This window comes from Moschus berezovskii, chromosome 16 (genome assembly GCF_049115385.1).
Source record: "Moschus berezovskii isolate FMDL1 chromosome 16, NW_MosBer_1.0, whole genome shotgun sequence".
Classification (NCBI taxonomy): domain Eukaryota; kingdom Metazoa; phylum Chordata; class Mammalia; order Artiodactyla; family Moschidae; genus Moschus; species Moschus berezovskii.
In genome coordinates, this window is record NC_142475.1 from 26713861 (window position 1) to 26731212 (window position 17352).

The 17352-nt window shown below is 36.8% G+C and overlaps 1 protein-coding gene across 1 annotated transcript in view; it reads left to right on the top strand.

Moving 5' to 3' along the window:
* The window catches only part of PKHD1L1 (PKHD1 like 1), a 178908-nt gene that overhangs the window by 51782 nt on the left and 109774 nt on the right, over positions 1-17352 (top strand). Inside the window, exons 18-25 of the mRNA XM_055432089.2 lie at positions 53-210; positions 1244-1357; positions 2835-2984; positions 4486-4610; positions 9042-9205; positions 10766-10938; positions 15439-15586; positions 16322-16476. Coding sequence (XP_055288064.2) covers positions 53-210; positions 1244-1357; positions 2835-2984; positions 4486-4610; positions 9042-9205; positions 10766-10938; positions 15439-15586; positions 16322-16476 — 1187 coding nt within the window. The remainder of the gene's footprint in view (positions 1-52; positions 211-1243; positions 1358-2834; positions 2985-4485; positions 4611-9041; positions 9206-10765; positions 10939-15438; positions 15587-16321; positions 16477-17352) is intronic.

Here is a 17352-nt window from a genome sequence, read left to right on the forward strand (position 1 = left end):
TTGGTACTTAAATAATTGACTGCCTCAAACTCTGGTTTGTACTTCATTGCAGGAGACTTTGATCTGCTCAGTTATGAAGTATTTGAAGGGAACAATGTCACACTGGCTATTACAGAACAAACCAAAGGAAAACCCAGTTTGGACACCTTCACACTCAGCTGGGATGGGATCACTTCCAGGCCTCTGACACCACAGTCATCAGAAGCTGAAGTATGCTGTGTTCATTTTTCAAGCAGAAAGCTACTTAAACATCAGCCTTCTACAAAAGCATATTTTAAGGAGTGGTAATACATCTCCTGCTTGACATGGTGGGTTAGATCCAACTCATAGTGAGCAGACAGTGACAGAGGATGAATGGGGAGTTCTTAGGTCTGTGCCAACAGGGTCCGGGTATCTCTATATGGGGCATCTGCTCATAAGGAATGTTTGCTTGTGAGTTACTTCATTTCCACAACTGCCTGTACAATGAGTGTGAGTTCATATTTGTTTGATGACTAAAGATCACATGCTATTTCAACTCTTTAATTCTAAATATGTATGCTTTGCCAGAGAAAAAGCAGTGTGGAAATTATAGACCTCATGAATGTGTGCCAATTCCTGTATTATCCACATTTTTTCTTAAATAATAAAGGATTGCAGAATCTATATTTCTTCTTTTGAGAAACAGAATGCATTGGAGTATATATATATTTTCCAGTTAATTTTTCATTTGATTGGGAAATCTGGTTATCTGGAACTGTTTAATGAGGGGCTGATTAATTTAGTTTTACCTCATTGATGCTTTTAAAAAACTGCTAAACAAATATGCCTACAGTATATAATAACTAAATAAGCTAAGATCAGCCAGTTGGATGTAACTATTGACATTCTAAAATAAAAATCTTTTTTCTTTTAATCAAAAACAAAAAATTTGGCCATGCCAACCATCTCATGGGGTCTTAGTTCCCTGACCAGAGATCAGACTCAGGCCCTTGACAGTAAAAGTGCCGAGTCCTAACTGCTGGACCATCAGGGAATTCCCTAAAATAAAAATCTTGAAATAGTCATTATACTGAAATTATCATATATAAACTCAGAAATTATTTAGGAAATTACCTCATAATTATGGCTAACATGGGAATTATCTTATGAAATTATTCTTTTAAAACTAACTAGAATTAGTAGTAAAATTACTAATGTTCTAACCTTTCATAAAGAAATTACTAAAGCTTTAGTTATTATTTATTAATTATTGTTAATTTAGTTTCAGGCAGCAGTGGAAGAAATGGTTAGCAGTAAGTGTCCACCACAAATTGCAAATTTTGAAGAAGGATTTGTTGTGAAATACTTCAGAGATTATGAAACTGATTTTAACCTGGTATGGAATGTTTAATTAACCTCAATGGACAAGATAAGAATTCATATAAATGTTTGGAATTTTGTCATTTTTTGATTAGCATTAATTCCTTTATCATTTAAAGTCAAGTTACAAATATAATTTTGTTATATATTTATTGATAAGGCTCTAGCATCTTCCTGCTTTATAAAATGATTAATTTGTAAAAGCAGTATTTCTACCACATATGAATTTTCTTAATTAAGAGAAAGTAGGCAAGATGGGTAAATGTGAAATCTATAGGGTTTTTTGTTTGCTTTCTTAGATTCAGAGTATATTCTTTTTCTTCATGGCTCAGAGAATATAATTTGTAGTAGAGCATTATATAGTGAATTGCTTCCATTGCTTTTTGAGATCACCCTCTGGTCAGTTAGTATGAGGCCTATTTATTTCTTGGTAAAATACAGTATTTATTTCTTGGTAAAATATAAAGATTTTTCTTTGATTTACAGTAAAGAAAATTTAAAATATAGTTATCTTCCTAATTCTTATTTTGAAGACTCAAGGAAGACAGATATTCACCATTTCCAAGTGAATACCTTAGGAATAGGAAATATTTAGGCAAGTTATTCAATTCAGAAATAAATACTCCAGAAATAAATGAGTCCTTTAAAAATATATATATATAACATATGTCATGTTTTATGCAAACAGATATGTTAGTGAAAAGGGAAAATCACTTAATGGGCTGTTTTCAACTTGATTTAATAAATATAGATGTATTCAGGTTCTTCTGTCCTGAATGTGATACTTGCAGACAAGGAAATTGAACAAGTAATTTACATTATACTCCTTTCCTACTACATCTACAGTCATCATCATAACAAACATTCTTGATTCACGTTACCTGGACTCTTTCCCAGCACCACTCTCTCATATCCTCACTTCTCTGCATATATTTTAACCCTCTCTCCGATGCTTCTTAGCTCTCTCTTCCTTTTAGATAGCAATCCATTTGTCTTTTCTCCTGAGTCATCTTTTTTAATACTATTATATGAATTAGACACCTCCCTTCAGGCTTAGTTTTATAATCCTTTGTTCCTTTGTCCAAAACTGGTAGGCTCCTGTGTGTAGATAGGGTGCTTTGCTCCTTGAACCCTGAAGATTAAACAAAAAACAAACAAATGAACAAGCAAGCAAACACCTGGCACAGAATGAACACTAAAAATCATTTGTGAAAGGAGTGAATAGATATCCTTAAGGAGTCATAATATAAAGGGAAATATAGGACTTAGGAAATAGTCAAATACAGGTACAGGGATTATATGATTATGGATCTAAGTGAATGATATAGAATGAGAGCCTTAGACTTTCAAAGAAGAGAGAAAACATTTCAAGTTAAAGCAGTTTGGGAAACAGTGGGATCTGAGTTGGAACTTGAATGACTTAGGTGAAGATGCTGGGGAATAAACCAGAAAAATAAATCATGTTTTCACTTGAAATATTATTATTGCTGTAGGAACATATTAATAGAGGGCAGAAGACAGCTGAAACGGATGCTTACTGTGGTCGTTATTCCCTGAAAAACCCAGCTGTTCTTTTTGACTCAGCAGATGTTAAACCAAACAGACTACCATATGGAGACATTTTATTATTTCCTTATAATCAGGTAAGCTCAACAAAATGATATGCTAATTGAATTTGTAAAATACCTTGGTAATAAAATTTCATGAAATTTTGAGACGAGGAAAATTGCTTGTCATGTGAAATCTCATCACACTGGCCTCGTACCATGCTTCACATTCTGGGTGCTTGCGATGTCCTCTTCTGCTGATTCTCAATAAAGAAATTTGGAGTCACAGCATAAAGAACAAACTGGTGGACACTGGATAGCATTGAAACATATATATTACCATATGTAAAATAGATAGCCGGTGGGAGTTTGATGTATGACGCAGGGAACCCAAAGCTGGCGCTCTGGAGAGGATGGGGTGGGCAGGGAGGTGGGAGGAGCTTCAGGGGGGAGGGGTCACATGTATGCCTATGGCTGATTCATATTGATGTATGGCAGAGGCAACCACGATGTTTCAAAGTAATTATCCTCCAACTAAAATAAATAAATACATTTTTTAAAATATGTAGTGCCACACACATGTATTCTGCTTTATCTTATAATTTTGGAAACAATTATATGCACATTAGCATAAATAGTAAAACAATTAAAAATATATAATCTCCTCAATATTCCTCATTATTTAAGAAGAAACAAAAATGGATAGCCATTATAGTGATTTTGGGTATCCACTCAGGAAAAAGTGAAAGAAAATCACAGAGGAAATGCCAGTTTTAGGATAGGTGTTACACAAATCTAAACCAAGAGATCATAGATTTACCCTTTCTATTTTTAAAAAATTCTCCAGTTGTTGTAACACATATTCTAAACTTCTAAATTCTACATATATCTGGCATTCTTAAGGAGTTATGGACAAGGAAAATTAGTATTTAATGAGTTTTGTATGATAACAGGGCTTCCCAGGTGGCGCTAGTGGTAAAGAATACATCTGCCGATGCAGGAGACATGGGTTTGATCCCTGGGTTAGGAATACCCCTGGAGGAGGGTGTGGCTACCCACTCCAGTGTTCTTGCTTGGAGAATCCCATGGACAGAGGAGCCTGGCAAACTTAGTCCATAGGGTCGCAGAGTTGGACACAACTGAAACTCAGCATGCATGATGGTAACATGTCCATCTGTAAATGCTCACCTGCATTCACATCCTAGTTAATCTACCTGAATGCGTCTGTCTTCTTTATGTGTATAAAGGCCTTTTAAATTCATTGAAGTGTTCAGAGTTGACTTTCATCCTTACATAGCTCTATGACTAGAGAGAGTGAATTATTTCCTTTTCTTAAGGAAGTAATATCTAAGAAAACAATAAAAGAATTAATCATTTATTATGAGGTCACATCACTCCACTTCCTCTTCTATAAAATCTTCCCAATTCTTTTGCATCTGATTGTCCAAAGTTAATCATTCCTTCCTCTATGTTCTGATATATTTTGTATTAAAAAAGCTCAGTAGACATTTATTGGATTGTATTGAATTAATTTGAATTTCTAAAAAAAACTCAATTGTAAGATACTTTTACTAATTTTTTTATGTTTTCTATGTAGTTATGTTTAGCATACAAAGGATTCCTGGCAAATTATATTGGTCTAAAATTTCAATACCAAGACACAAGCAAGATTACTAGAAGCACTGATACGCAATTTCCATTCAAGTTTGCATATGGAAACAAGTAAGTTGCACTGTGAATTTGAAAACTTTATACTATAGTATGTAAACTATAAATATAAATTCATTTCTTGTTTGTTTGTTTTTGAGAAATCTTATGCACCATGGATCTAACCATGATTTTTCTGCCTTCTATATAAGTTTCCTTACAGAAGTAGTTGTGCCAAAAATAAATCTGTAGATTATGAAAATAAAAATTGTTTGTTTCATCATCCATGACCATTTAAAAGACAAAACAATGGTAAACTTTAGACTTTAAGTTATATATTATTAAATCTAATAGTGTTTCTAGTTACTGAAGGAAGGTAGAGACTGCTTTATCACAGTATTGTCATTAAACTGATCACTGAAAAAAAGTGAATGTGTGACTGGAGAAAATAAAATATTTTGATGGACATACCAAACGGAGAAAAGAAAGCATTAGTCATTCAGTCCTCAGTCGTGTCCAACTTCTTCCAACCCCATAGACTGTGGCACACAGTCTTAACCACTGGACCACCACGGAATTCCTGAGAAGGGGGTCCTGATGGAGGACTTTGCTGCTGGATGAAGAAACTCCTCACCAGCCCTGCCATTTCAGGCTTCCTGCTTTCTTGATCATCCCAACACTGTTTTCAAAATGTAGGGATCAGCTTTTATTCCATACCTTCAGAAATGTGTAAACTCCAAAACACATATAAATATATTGGACTATAAGGGGAATTTTATTTGTAAAATGTTTAATAAAACTTTTCAGATGTATCTCCCATGAATGGGAGGGAAGGGATGATGTAAGGAGAAAACCAGAGTTGTCTGCTGGTGCTCCCTGAATTCCATCAGGAGAAAACAAGATGCTCCCACTGGCCTGATGACAGGAGCAGTGACGGGGGATGGGACCAGACAGGTGGGAGCAGACAGAGCCAGTCAGAATTGTGGACTTGGATGCAGTATCTAATGATACACTGCACTTCTGTGCCCCAGCCCAGCTTTTTGTTGTTGTTGTTGTTATATTTTATGTATTTAGTTAAAATCATATTTAACATTCACATTATTGTGCCAATGGAAATATCTATGGTGAGCTCCTAAAATGTACTGTTATTATGTTTCCTTTTTTCCTCCCTTCTTTCCTTCCTTCCTCCCTTGTATGTATTTTTTAAATTAATTAATTTTTTATTGAAGGATAATTGCTTTACAGATTAATTTGAAAGTTTTTAAGTTTTGCCAGTGCTCATAGCTTTCTCCTTGCAGAAGTGGGATGACCTTTTGTTAAGAAAAGAAGGGAAGTTATAGTCTTTGGATTTCAAAAAAAAAAATGTTGTATTTCACGCAGAGCCTTCTGGCATCATAAGCTGCGCATATAGCCCTAATGACCTTCAGATCTTCTGCTCAGTTAGATGAAGTGCGGGCACCTGGGAACCAATTTTAGATACTGGTGTCAGAATCTCTAATCATGAGGTAGGAAGCCGTAGTTGAAATGTAGGTACCCAAGAGATGTTTGTCAAAGAGGAAATATTTAAGAAGAACCTTTCAAAGAATGGTTCAGAACACATGAAAATTCTACCACTGAATATTCCTTAGATTGTTAGACTAAGCATTAAAGGATACTTATTTGTGTTTTATCCCAGGACTAAAATCTAGAATCATGCTTTCATAGGATGTAAAGAAAGAAAAAAAATTTTATACACAAAGACAGAAAGTTCATCAGATACTGAAGCTTGGTAAACTTGAAGTGGACTTCGAAGGGCAGAGAGCTGAGGGAGCTCTGTGTATGAAGGGGTCTGTGTTGGCACAATACTATAGGAAGCAGCTCTCTGAGAAAGTTGCAGGACACTCTTGAGTCTTGTTTTCTAAGAAAAGCTTAAGATGAGTCAAAACAAATTCCTGCCCACCCTAACAAAAGAAAAGTAACCTTCCTGAATTAATGCTTTAAAAAATATCCTTTTCCTGACAGTTCAGATTTCACCCTCAAATGACATTGATTAAACAGAGTATGGCTCTTATGTTTGCACTTTTGGCATGTTTTATACATTTGATCCATCTTTGTCTGGGGCTTCCCTGGTGGCTCAGATAATAAAGAATCTGCCTGCAGTGCAAGAGACCTGGCTTCAGTTCCTGGGTCGGGAAGATCCCCTGGAGAAGGGAATGGCAACGCACTCCAGTATTCTTGCCTGGAGAATTCCACGGACAGAGGAGTCTGGTGGGCTACAGTCCATGGGGTCACAAAGATTCAGACACAACTGGGTGACTAAAACTTTCACTTTTTCACTTCATCCTTGTTTTCCACAGAAGATGAAGAAGATAGGCAGAAAAAGAGGCAGATACAGATAGAGAGAGACAGAGTGTTGAAGAAGGTTTTGGTTTCCCCTCCCATGCATAAATATATCTTTGAGACTATTACAACAGTTTGCTGCTGCTGCTAAGTCACTTCAGTCGTGTCTGACTCTGTGCGACCCCATAGATGGCAGCCCACCAGGCTCCCCCGTCCCTGGGATTCTCCAGGCAAGAACACTGGAGTGGGTTGCCATTTCCTTCTCCAATGCATGAAAGTGAAAAGTGAAAGTGAAGTCGCTTAGTCGTGTCGACTCTTAGCGCAATATATAAAATGGGACCAAAGTTAGCTCCTGGAATGAATGAAATGACTGAGAATTCCCTAGGGTAATTGCTGAATCTGAAGAGGCCACAGCCACTCTCCATTGGCCGTCACACAGGAGGAAGCAATACCACGGGTCAAGGCAGCCCTCCTCATGTTAATAGGCAAGGAGCATGGAAAGCCTGTGCACAGAAAGAACATATTCCACTGTGTCATACTCAGTTTGATTCAAATCAGGGATTATCTATGATGGACTATTGTGAAGCCAAAGTCTTTGAAGGGACATCCCTCATGCCCAAATTGAACTATGGAATCACAATTTTAGTTTTGATCACCACCACCTATATGCATTTCATTCTTCTTATTGCAGTAGGATTTTGGAAGATTTCACAGATCTCAGTTCTTCCATGTTAGTCAAAGCGTCACTGAGCACATCACGTAGTCCTTCCTTTAGCCTGCAGTGTATCTGCTGTGCATTAATGTGAAGATGCATTACATTTGGTGAAACTAATGGGCTTCCTTTACCCTAAATGCCACAAGATCTTTCAACAAAAATATCATGCTTTAAAAGAGGATGGTTCTCTGTTTAAAAACTATTAATGTTACCAATGAAGGCAAAGTAAATTCTCCTGCTCCTAGCTGGTGTTTCTAGACCTGCTTTTATGTAAGTAAGACAGTCCATTTATAGATCAATTAGGTGTGTTAGCATTAGTTTATTTTCAGTACATTGTTAGTATCAAAAAGTGCCACTTTTTCTCAAATGTTGTCTCCAAAACCAGTGATGTGTGTAGCTGTAAATCCAGCTTCAAAATCCCAAAGATAAAATCTGGTTTTCCCTTAGGAAATGAAATTATCTAGCCACAAAACACAGAGAGTACTATTTGCTTAAGTTTTGATATCATCTGTAGTCTCCATTTCTCTTATAAAGGGCCTGGCTCAGTGGGCCATTTTTTCCTAAGTAGTTTTTAGAACTTCAGAATCATATAGTTAGTCATAGAAGTCTACTTAAAATCCCAAAGTACTTTTTTAATTTAAAGAGCACTTTAACTTAATGTAGTTCTGCATGTAATTTTCTAAAATGATGCAGTCTGAGCTTTGATGTACTAGAAATGGCCTTGATGATGAATTTGCAAACCATGGAGTTTCAAAATGAGAATAGAAGGTGCTCAAACAAACTAACCAGTTAATCAGTTCATCGGTAGCTGGTTGTTGTTAAATTGTATTTAGTTATTTGAATGGCAGTATTTATCTCTTTATTGCAAACTCCAGTTACTGAATTGCTTTTGTAATTTATGAGATTCCAATGAAGTTAATATTTAATGGAACTCTGAAGCTAAATTTAGAAGGTACTGTGCAACCATTTGTATGGATTAATAACTTTTACAATGTTTGTCCCTTAGTTATAGTGGACAGTGCAACTCCACTGAGCTCTTTTGGAAGTATTATCAAGTTACAGCCTTGCCTCTTACTATTGGCTGAATTCACTGTTCTATCCCTGATAAATATATTTTTTAATAAAATGATTTCTTCATTCTTGTGTCTTATTTCTATATGCTTTCCATCAAGGTGCATGCTTCTTAGTTGACTTACTTGTCACTGTAGAATGTTGCTTTACATTCCTATGCCTACTGCCAAGGCTACAAATAAAAGCTGTCTCTGCAACATTAAATCTTTCCCTGCCAGTGTAAGTTTCTGCCTGCTATCCCTGTTGTGACCGCTTTTCTGTGCCATTAAAGTATGCTTATAGTCTTCTTGTGGGAAAAGAAAGACTTTTCTTCCTTAAGATTTTAGTGTGTTTTATAGTGTATTGGTTTCCATTAAACATTTTAACTGAACTGTACATCTAATTAAACAACCATATTTCAGCTGGACCTACACTTGTGTAGACCTTCTGGATCTCATTCAAAGCAAATACACTGGGACCAGTTTTTCTCTTCAGAGGATTAGCTTGCAGAAAGCATCAGAATCACAGTCTTTCTATGTGGATATTGTATACATTGGACAGACATCTACAGTGACAACATTGGATGGTACACAGTATCATTTCATATCTAAAACTTAAACCTTTTAAACCTATTTTTTACTAAAATCTTATCATAGATGTTATTTATATTCTGTAGCTTAGATAGAAATGTTAATTTGTTTCATCTCAATAGTATTGTGGTTTAGATCATATTTTCAATGAATAGGGCCAGATGATTATTCTAAAGATGAAAGCATCCTTAATGTAAATTTTGTCAGTATAGCAGAAATTAGCTTTATAATTCTGGATTCCATTTATAGATAAGTACACTGTGGAAGGGCTTCTCTGGTGACTCAGTTGGTAAAGAATCTGCCTGCAATACGGGAGACCTGGGTTCGATCCCTGGGTAGGGAAGATCCCATGGAGGAGGGCATGGCAACCCACTCCAGTATTCTTGCCTGGAGAATCCCCATGGACAGAAAAGCCTGGTGGGCTACAGTCCATGGGGTCGCAAAGAGTCAGACATGATTGAGCGACTAACCACCACCACGCTGTGGAAGACATTCTAATTTGCCTAGTTTGATTTTTGAGAAATGAATCACCAAGCTAGAGATCTGTTCCTGAAAGGCAACTATTGTCATTGATATCTGTCTAGTAAGAATGAGTTGAAACCTTCCATGGGCTTTATTGTGATAATTAGTAAAAATATAAATGAAAATCTTATTTCTGATAGTTTTAGTATTTCTTTCTAGTTATGTTAATAGACTCATTTATGTGAAATGTGCTAATAAGATAATAAAAATTAAACTCCAGTCTTCAAAAAAGTGAAAGTGAAGGTCACTCAGCCGTGTCCGACTCTTTGCAATCCCATGGACTATACAGTCCATGGAATTCTCCAGGCCAGAATACTGGAGTGGGCAGCCTTTCCCTTCTCCAGGGGATCTTCCCTCCCAACCCAGGGATCAAACCCAGGTCTTCTGCATTGCAGACGGATTCTTTACTAGCTGAACCACAAGGAAAGCCCAGTCTTCAAAAAAAAAAAAACCAGCCTAATTCCAAACAGTCACCTTAATAAGTGACTTTTGCCGTATTTCAGAGGAGTTTTGGAATCCTTTACTTTGGAACTATTTTAAAACTAAATGTTACTAGTAAGAATAGTACATTTAGTTTTAAATATAACATTGCTTACAGTAATATTACTATTACTGTAGGAATCACTCCTTTTGAATCCACTATCACTGGACCTTTGTGATTGGTGGAGCACAGAAGACAGCTGATTTGTGCTGGGTTAAAGGCTCAGGTCCTAGTGAGCACCACATTCAGGGACCTATGCCAGAACAAAACTAAGTGGCCGGCAGAGGGCTGCATGGAGCCCAGAGCTTGGTGGCTTTTCAGTATTTTGTTTAAATTACCCAATGAGACTCATATATCGAAAGACTTCAAAGCTTTATGTTCTAGAAGTGAAAGTTTGCCAAGCCTCACAAACTACTTGCTTTAAGGTCTTTCTAAAAGTTGATTTTAAACAGTTTATTCCATGACACGTGGATATTATTTAATGATTTCTTTTTTTAGCAGCAGAAGCTATGCAATTTTATCTCTCACTATTTTGTTTATTTGTATTCTTTAGAAATGTCAAAGAGAAGACTTCCAGCATTAGCAAATAAAGGAATATTTTTAAAGGACTTTCAGGTGAATCAGACCAAAAGTAATGGATCAAATATAACCAACCAGTATTCTGTCACCATGACATCATATAATTGCAGCTATAATATACCCATGATGGCTGTGAGCTTTGGGCAGGTAAGCATAGAATTTTACAGGTAACTGTCTTCAACTTATGGAACATTAGCTTTGACCTAGTAAATGTAAAACATTATTACAAATAGATGACACAGATTAGATATCTTTTAATAAGACAAGGCAGTTATTCTAAGGATTAAATGAAGATTTAGAGGCTTGAAATTGAGCATGAATTTTCACATTGACCATGAGAATTCACTTTAAACATTAACAATTTTTTCAAGAAATGTATCTGTGGGGGAAAAAGCAGGAGGAAATAACCTTAAGAATCAGCTAGCCAGATTTAAGTTTTAAATCAGCTAGCCAGAGTTTTCTCTGTTGATGTAGAAGAAAAAGCTGTGGGCTTTCCCAATAAAGATCTTTGAACAGAAATTATTGAAAGAAAATTTCTGCACTAGGTTGTTAAATTGTTTCTGTTATAAATACTGTTTATTATTTGTATAAAAATTGATACAAGGGGAAAGAGATGGTTTTCCATAATTCCAAAAGGATCTAAAGAGTTCTTTTATACTGTTTGAGTATGAGATCTGTGTTAAATGTTACAGTTATGAGAATTAATGTTACATTTAATTTTTACAACATATACAATTAGTTATATAATTTCCTATGGCAAACCAAAACCAAGTATACTGCATTCAAAATTCAAGGCTAAATAATAATTAAATATTATAATTTGACTCTCACAAAGAACTTTCTGCTAAGTTTCATGATTTAAAAGACTAAAAAACTGTAAGTGTTCCACAAAAATTGCTTTTACCCCTTCCAGACCCAGTGTTTTAGCCTTAGTATCTCTAAGATAAACATCTTATGTTTTTCAGCCTTTGAGTTGTCTAACAAAGTGTGTCATGTGTGTGTGCACGTACTTAAATGTCCACATGAATGGTTTTAAAAACTAACTTTGAGATCATTTTAGACTCATGTGCAGTTATAAGAATACAGAAATATTCCCATACCTTTCACCCATTATCCCCCAAGGGTAGCATTTCTAAGCATAACATAATAGCACAACAGGAAAATTGACTTTGGTGCAGTTTACCAACCTTATTTGGAAGTTATCATTCTATATGCTTTCATTTGTGTGTGGTGTGTATGTGTACGGTCCTTACACACAGTTTTTTGTTGCATGTATAGATTCAGCTGACCATCACAGAACAGTTCCATTCTGAGAATCCCTATGGATATACTTTCATCTAGCCACACCACCTACCTCCCTTTGCCACTGTCTTATATCTGGCAACCACTAATTGTCTCTGTAATTGTGGCTTTTACAATGATATATAAATGGAATTAGATGTTATATAATCATGCTAGCATTAAGTCTTTTGATATTGACTTTTTTCACTCTAATTCCCTCGAGATCTCTCCAAATTGTTGTATATATTAATAGTTTGTTCATTTTGATTGCTGAATAGTGTTTAATGGTATGGATGCACAGTAAGTCTATTTAACCGCTTAATTCTTGAAGGACATTTGAGTTGTTTCTAGGTTTTGGCTGCTTGAATAAAGTTACTATGAATATTCATCTGTGGGTTTCCATGTGACATAAGTTTTCATTTTCTGAGTTAATTGCCCAACAGTGTAATTATGGGGTCATGTGACAAACACTTGTACAACTTTATAAGAAACTGCCATACTCTTTTCCAAAGTGGCTGCACCATTTTACCTTCCCATCAGCAATATATGAGTGATCCATTGTCTGCACAAATATGCCAGCATCTAGCATTATCACTATTTTTTGTTCTAGCCATTCTGATGTGGTATATACTATTAGCTCATTTTGGCCTTAATTTGCATTCCCTGATGGCTAATAACGTCAAACACCATATATGTCCTTCTGTGATATCTGTTCATGCCTTTTGCCCATTTTCTAATTGGACTATCTTCCTATTGTTGAGTTTTTAAGGTCTTTCTGTATCCTAGATGTAAGTCCTTTGTCAGGTGTGTGCTTTGCAAATATTTTCCCCCTAGTCTGTACCTTGCCTTTTCATGATCTTCATGAGGTCTTTCACAGAGCAACAATCTTAATTTGATGAGCATTTTCTTCTATGAGTGGTGCTTTTGGATTCAAGTCTAAGAACTCTACTCTTAGCCCTAAGTCCTAAATATTCTTCTTTGCTTCCCGTGAAAGTTATGTAGTTATGCATTTTACATTTAAGTCCATGATCCATTCTGAGTTAACTTTTGTATAAGATATGAAGTTCTAGGTTATCCCTCTGGTTGTGGGCGGGAGGAGTAGGGGACGACAGAGAATGAGATGGCTGGATGGCATCACCGACTCTATGGACATGAGTTTGGGTGAACTCCGGGAGTTGATGATGAACAGGGAGGCCTGGCGTGCTGTGATTCATGGGGTTGCAGAGAGTCGGACACGACTGAATGACTGAACTGAACTGAACTGAACTGGTTGCTCTAGCACCATTTATTGAAAAAACTATCCTTTCTCCATTTGAATTACTTTTGTATCTTTATAAAAAAATCAGTTGGGCATATTTGTGTGGATATATTTCTGGATTCCACTCCAGTATTCTGGCCTGGAGAATTCCATGGACTGTATAGTCTGTGGGATCACAAAGAGTCTGACACAACTGAGTGACTTTCACTTTCACTTTTCTCTATCCTGTCCCACTGTTCTGTGTGTCCTTCCTTTCACCAATAAATACCACACCCTCTTGATCACTGTAGCTATGCAATGAGCCCTAACATTGGGTAGAGTGATTCTTCTCACTTCACTCTTACTGTGGAAAATTGTTTTAGCTATTCTAGGTCCTGTGTCTTTCCATATAAATTTTGAAATAGGCTTGTTAATACCTACAAAAATCTTGCTGGTATTTTGATAAGAATTGCATTAAACCAGTATATTCTTCTGGAAGGAACTGATGCCTTTACTATATTGAGTCTTCTAATCTATGAATGCAATTTGTCTCTCCCTATATTTGATCTTCTATGCTTTTTTTTCCAACATGTTTAACTTTTTGATTACATTTACCAGCATTTTGTAATTTCAGGTCAGATTCAGTACACGTTTTGTTACATTTATGTGTAAGTGTTTCATTTTCTTTGAGGTCGCTGTCACAGATCTTATGTTAAGTTCAGTTTCTCCATGCTTGTTATTTCCACACAAAAAAATGATTGGTTTTTGTGTGTTGCTCCTGTATCCTGCAACCTTGCCAAAGTCCATGACTTTTTACAAAGTAAAGGCACTCATGTAATCACTTCAAGATAAAGAAAATCATTAGACCCCCCAAAACCTTCTTTGTGCCTTTTTCTTGTCATTGGATTTTTTGCCTACAGCCCTGCTGCTGCTGCTGCTAAGTCACTTCAGTCGTGTCCGACTCCTTGTGACCCCATAGACGGAAGCCCACAGGCTCCCCCATCCCTGGGATTCTCCAGGCAAGAACACTGGAGTGGGTTGCCATTGCCTTCTCCAATGTGTGAAAGTGAAAAGTGAAAGTGAAGTTGCTCAGTCGTGTCTGACTCTTAGCGACCCCACAGACTGCAGCCTACCAGGCTCCTCCATCCATGGGATTTTCTAGGCAAGAGTACTGGAGTGGCTTGCCATTGCCTTCTCCGCCCACAGCCCTAGATAACTACTATTTTAACTTTACCAACATTAGTTAGTTTTGCTTTTTTAACTCATCATATCAATAATAACATACTATGTACTCTTTTGTTTGATATTATGAGATTCATGTTGTTTCATACAGCTAGCTGAAGTTGTTCTTTTTCACTGTACAGTATTCCATGGTGTTAACATACAACAATTTATCTATTCTCTTGATGGGCTTTTGCACTATTTCCAGGTTGGGATTATTATAAATAAAGCTGCTCTGAACATTCTTCCACATGTCTTTTGGGACTAATATTTGCTCGATTGTGTGGGCAATAGGACTTATAACTTTAAATTCCACAAGATTAGCAGGGATCAGCAGCCGGAGAATATCATCTTCACTATTAGAGTTACAATCTGTGAATGTTTATTGCCCACATTGCTTCTGTCACTTGGCACTTAACATTAGACAGGTATTTCCTGAATCTGGATTAGGCACTGTATTGGTCATATATTTCTTTATATCATTAGTTAAGTTTTCAAGTTTCTGTATGCTATTTCTCTAAAAAGGTTTTTAATTTTTTGATAGCCAAGACCATGTTTCATATTTCTTTGCCTCACCACCCAATGTGCTTAGCATTGTACCTTGAACAGAATGTCTGCTCAATAAATATTTGTTCCTTGAGTGATGGCAGGCACTCTCTGAATTAATGAGGTATTACTGTGGTTCCAGCTGATTGCTGTGCAGATGATTGTGTTGACTTGAGCCTCATTAGCACAGCCATGTTGGTATGGCCTCTGTTGATTTATGTGTCTCTCCTTAATGTTCTGAGGAGTCCTGAATACCTGAGACTCATTTATGTCATGTCACAGGATTGTACCCTGGTGAAATAGAAATCGTGTTCACCATTGTTATATTTAACCGTTTTATCAATATTTATTTTGGAAATTAGAGAATCACAAATGAGACAGAGAATGAATCTGTTTATAGAGGAAATAATTGGCCTGGGGAGTCAAAGATTCGTATTCAAAGAATTCAAGCAGCATCTCCACCTCTCAGTGGCAGCTTTGACATTCACGCGTATGGACATGTTCTCACAGGTACATGAAAAAGTCCATAACTTTGGTCTGTGTATCAGTTGAACTATACTGATCTAGATAACCATCATAAACATTTCAGTGTATTTCTTTTTAATATTGTTTCTTTATGTAATTTATAGAGTTGAAATCTTCATTAATGTAAAGCTAAATTATTGAGAACAAATGATATTTTCATGTTTTCTTCATCACCTCACCAGATGCCCTAGGTAAAATTCCCAAAAGCTTGTTTCTCTTTTATGTCCATAGCTTATTTGTACCTATGAAATTGTTTTTTTTTAAGTATTTGAGCCAAGGATCAATGTCTGAGGTACATTGCTCATGTAATTTTTGTTTCTAAAAAATATGTAAATTTGTTGCATAAGCAATATGGAAATTTCATTATTTTCCATATTGGAGGAGAACAGTTGGTTTACAAGTGATAAAATACATCTCATGTATGTTAAAGGTGACCATGGGTCTTCCCCAATGGCTCAGTGGTAAAGAATCTGCCTGCAATGCAGGAGTCGTAAGAGATGTGGGTTCAATCCCTGGGTGAGGAAGATCCCCTGGAGGAGGGCATGGCAACCCACTCCAGTATTCTTGCCTAGAGAATCCCATGGACAGAGGAGCCTGGCGAGCTCCAGTCCATATGGTTGCAGAGAGTCAGGCATGACTGAAGCAGCTTAGCGTGTACAAGAGTGACCACGGTTTTGTGAATTTTGATTCCCACCATTTGCCGTCCTTCTGCGAGTGCAGGTATCCCCGCTGCCGTGTCAGCTGCAGATTTGCAGTTTGCTCTCCAGAGTCTAGAAGAAGTGGGACAAGTCTCAGTGACCCGAGAGGGAGGCTGTGCTGGATACTCCTGGCGCGTCAAGTGGAGAAGCACATGTGGAAAGCAGCCTCTCCTGCAGGTTCCCTCACATCACCTGGGTTTTGTTTGCTTCTATGTGTTCTTTGCTTATTTGCACCCTGCCTCATGCCAGAGACCTGGAGACTGTATTTTAAAAATGCAAATGATAGACTAAACATTCAAGGAATTCCTTTCCATTCCTTTCCATGAAAGGAAATTGAGGGAAAGAAGATTATTCAAAATTAAGTTGACCAGGCATTCTCTTTTGTGGAGAACAGCTGTTGGTGCTTTATGCCTGACATCCCATGGGGGAAGTTCAGGAATATATGAATTAGAAGACCCTTAGGGCAGGAAGAGCACAGGCAGGGCCAGTCTCAGAACTAAATCTGTGTAAACTGTGAGGGAAGGCATTGTGTAAGGGGGAGGGTGTACTGAGGATATACTGTACGGGGAGCCAAGCATAATCTTCCTTGCTGTCTGTAATTCTGTCTATTCACTAGAGCTGTATTCTGCGTCCCTGGATAGCTTTCTGGTTCCAAAGATGACCTTTTCAAGTTCATAACAGCCACACTTTTAAGTGCTCATCTAATGACTTTCGCTTACAGTGTGGTTGGGAGTATGGGAGGGAAGTCACGTTTAGAATATGTGAAGGTGAAGGGTCTGGAAGAGACTTTGGGCTCAGATGGTGAACATCAAAAGTATGCTTTCTAGTGATGATGAGAGTGTGAGAGGCACTCTTATGCTAATGTACTATTTGTGAGACAATAAAATTGGTAAGGCCATTTGGGGGGATAATTTAGTTGCATCTGAATACATATACCTTATGATTCAGCCATTTCAGATCTATAACTCCATTCTACTGAAATAATAATACAAATAGGAAATGAGATAGGCACTGAGTTAGTCAATGCAGCATTATTTGTAATAGTTAAAAAAG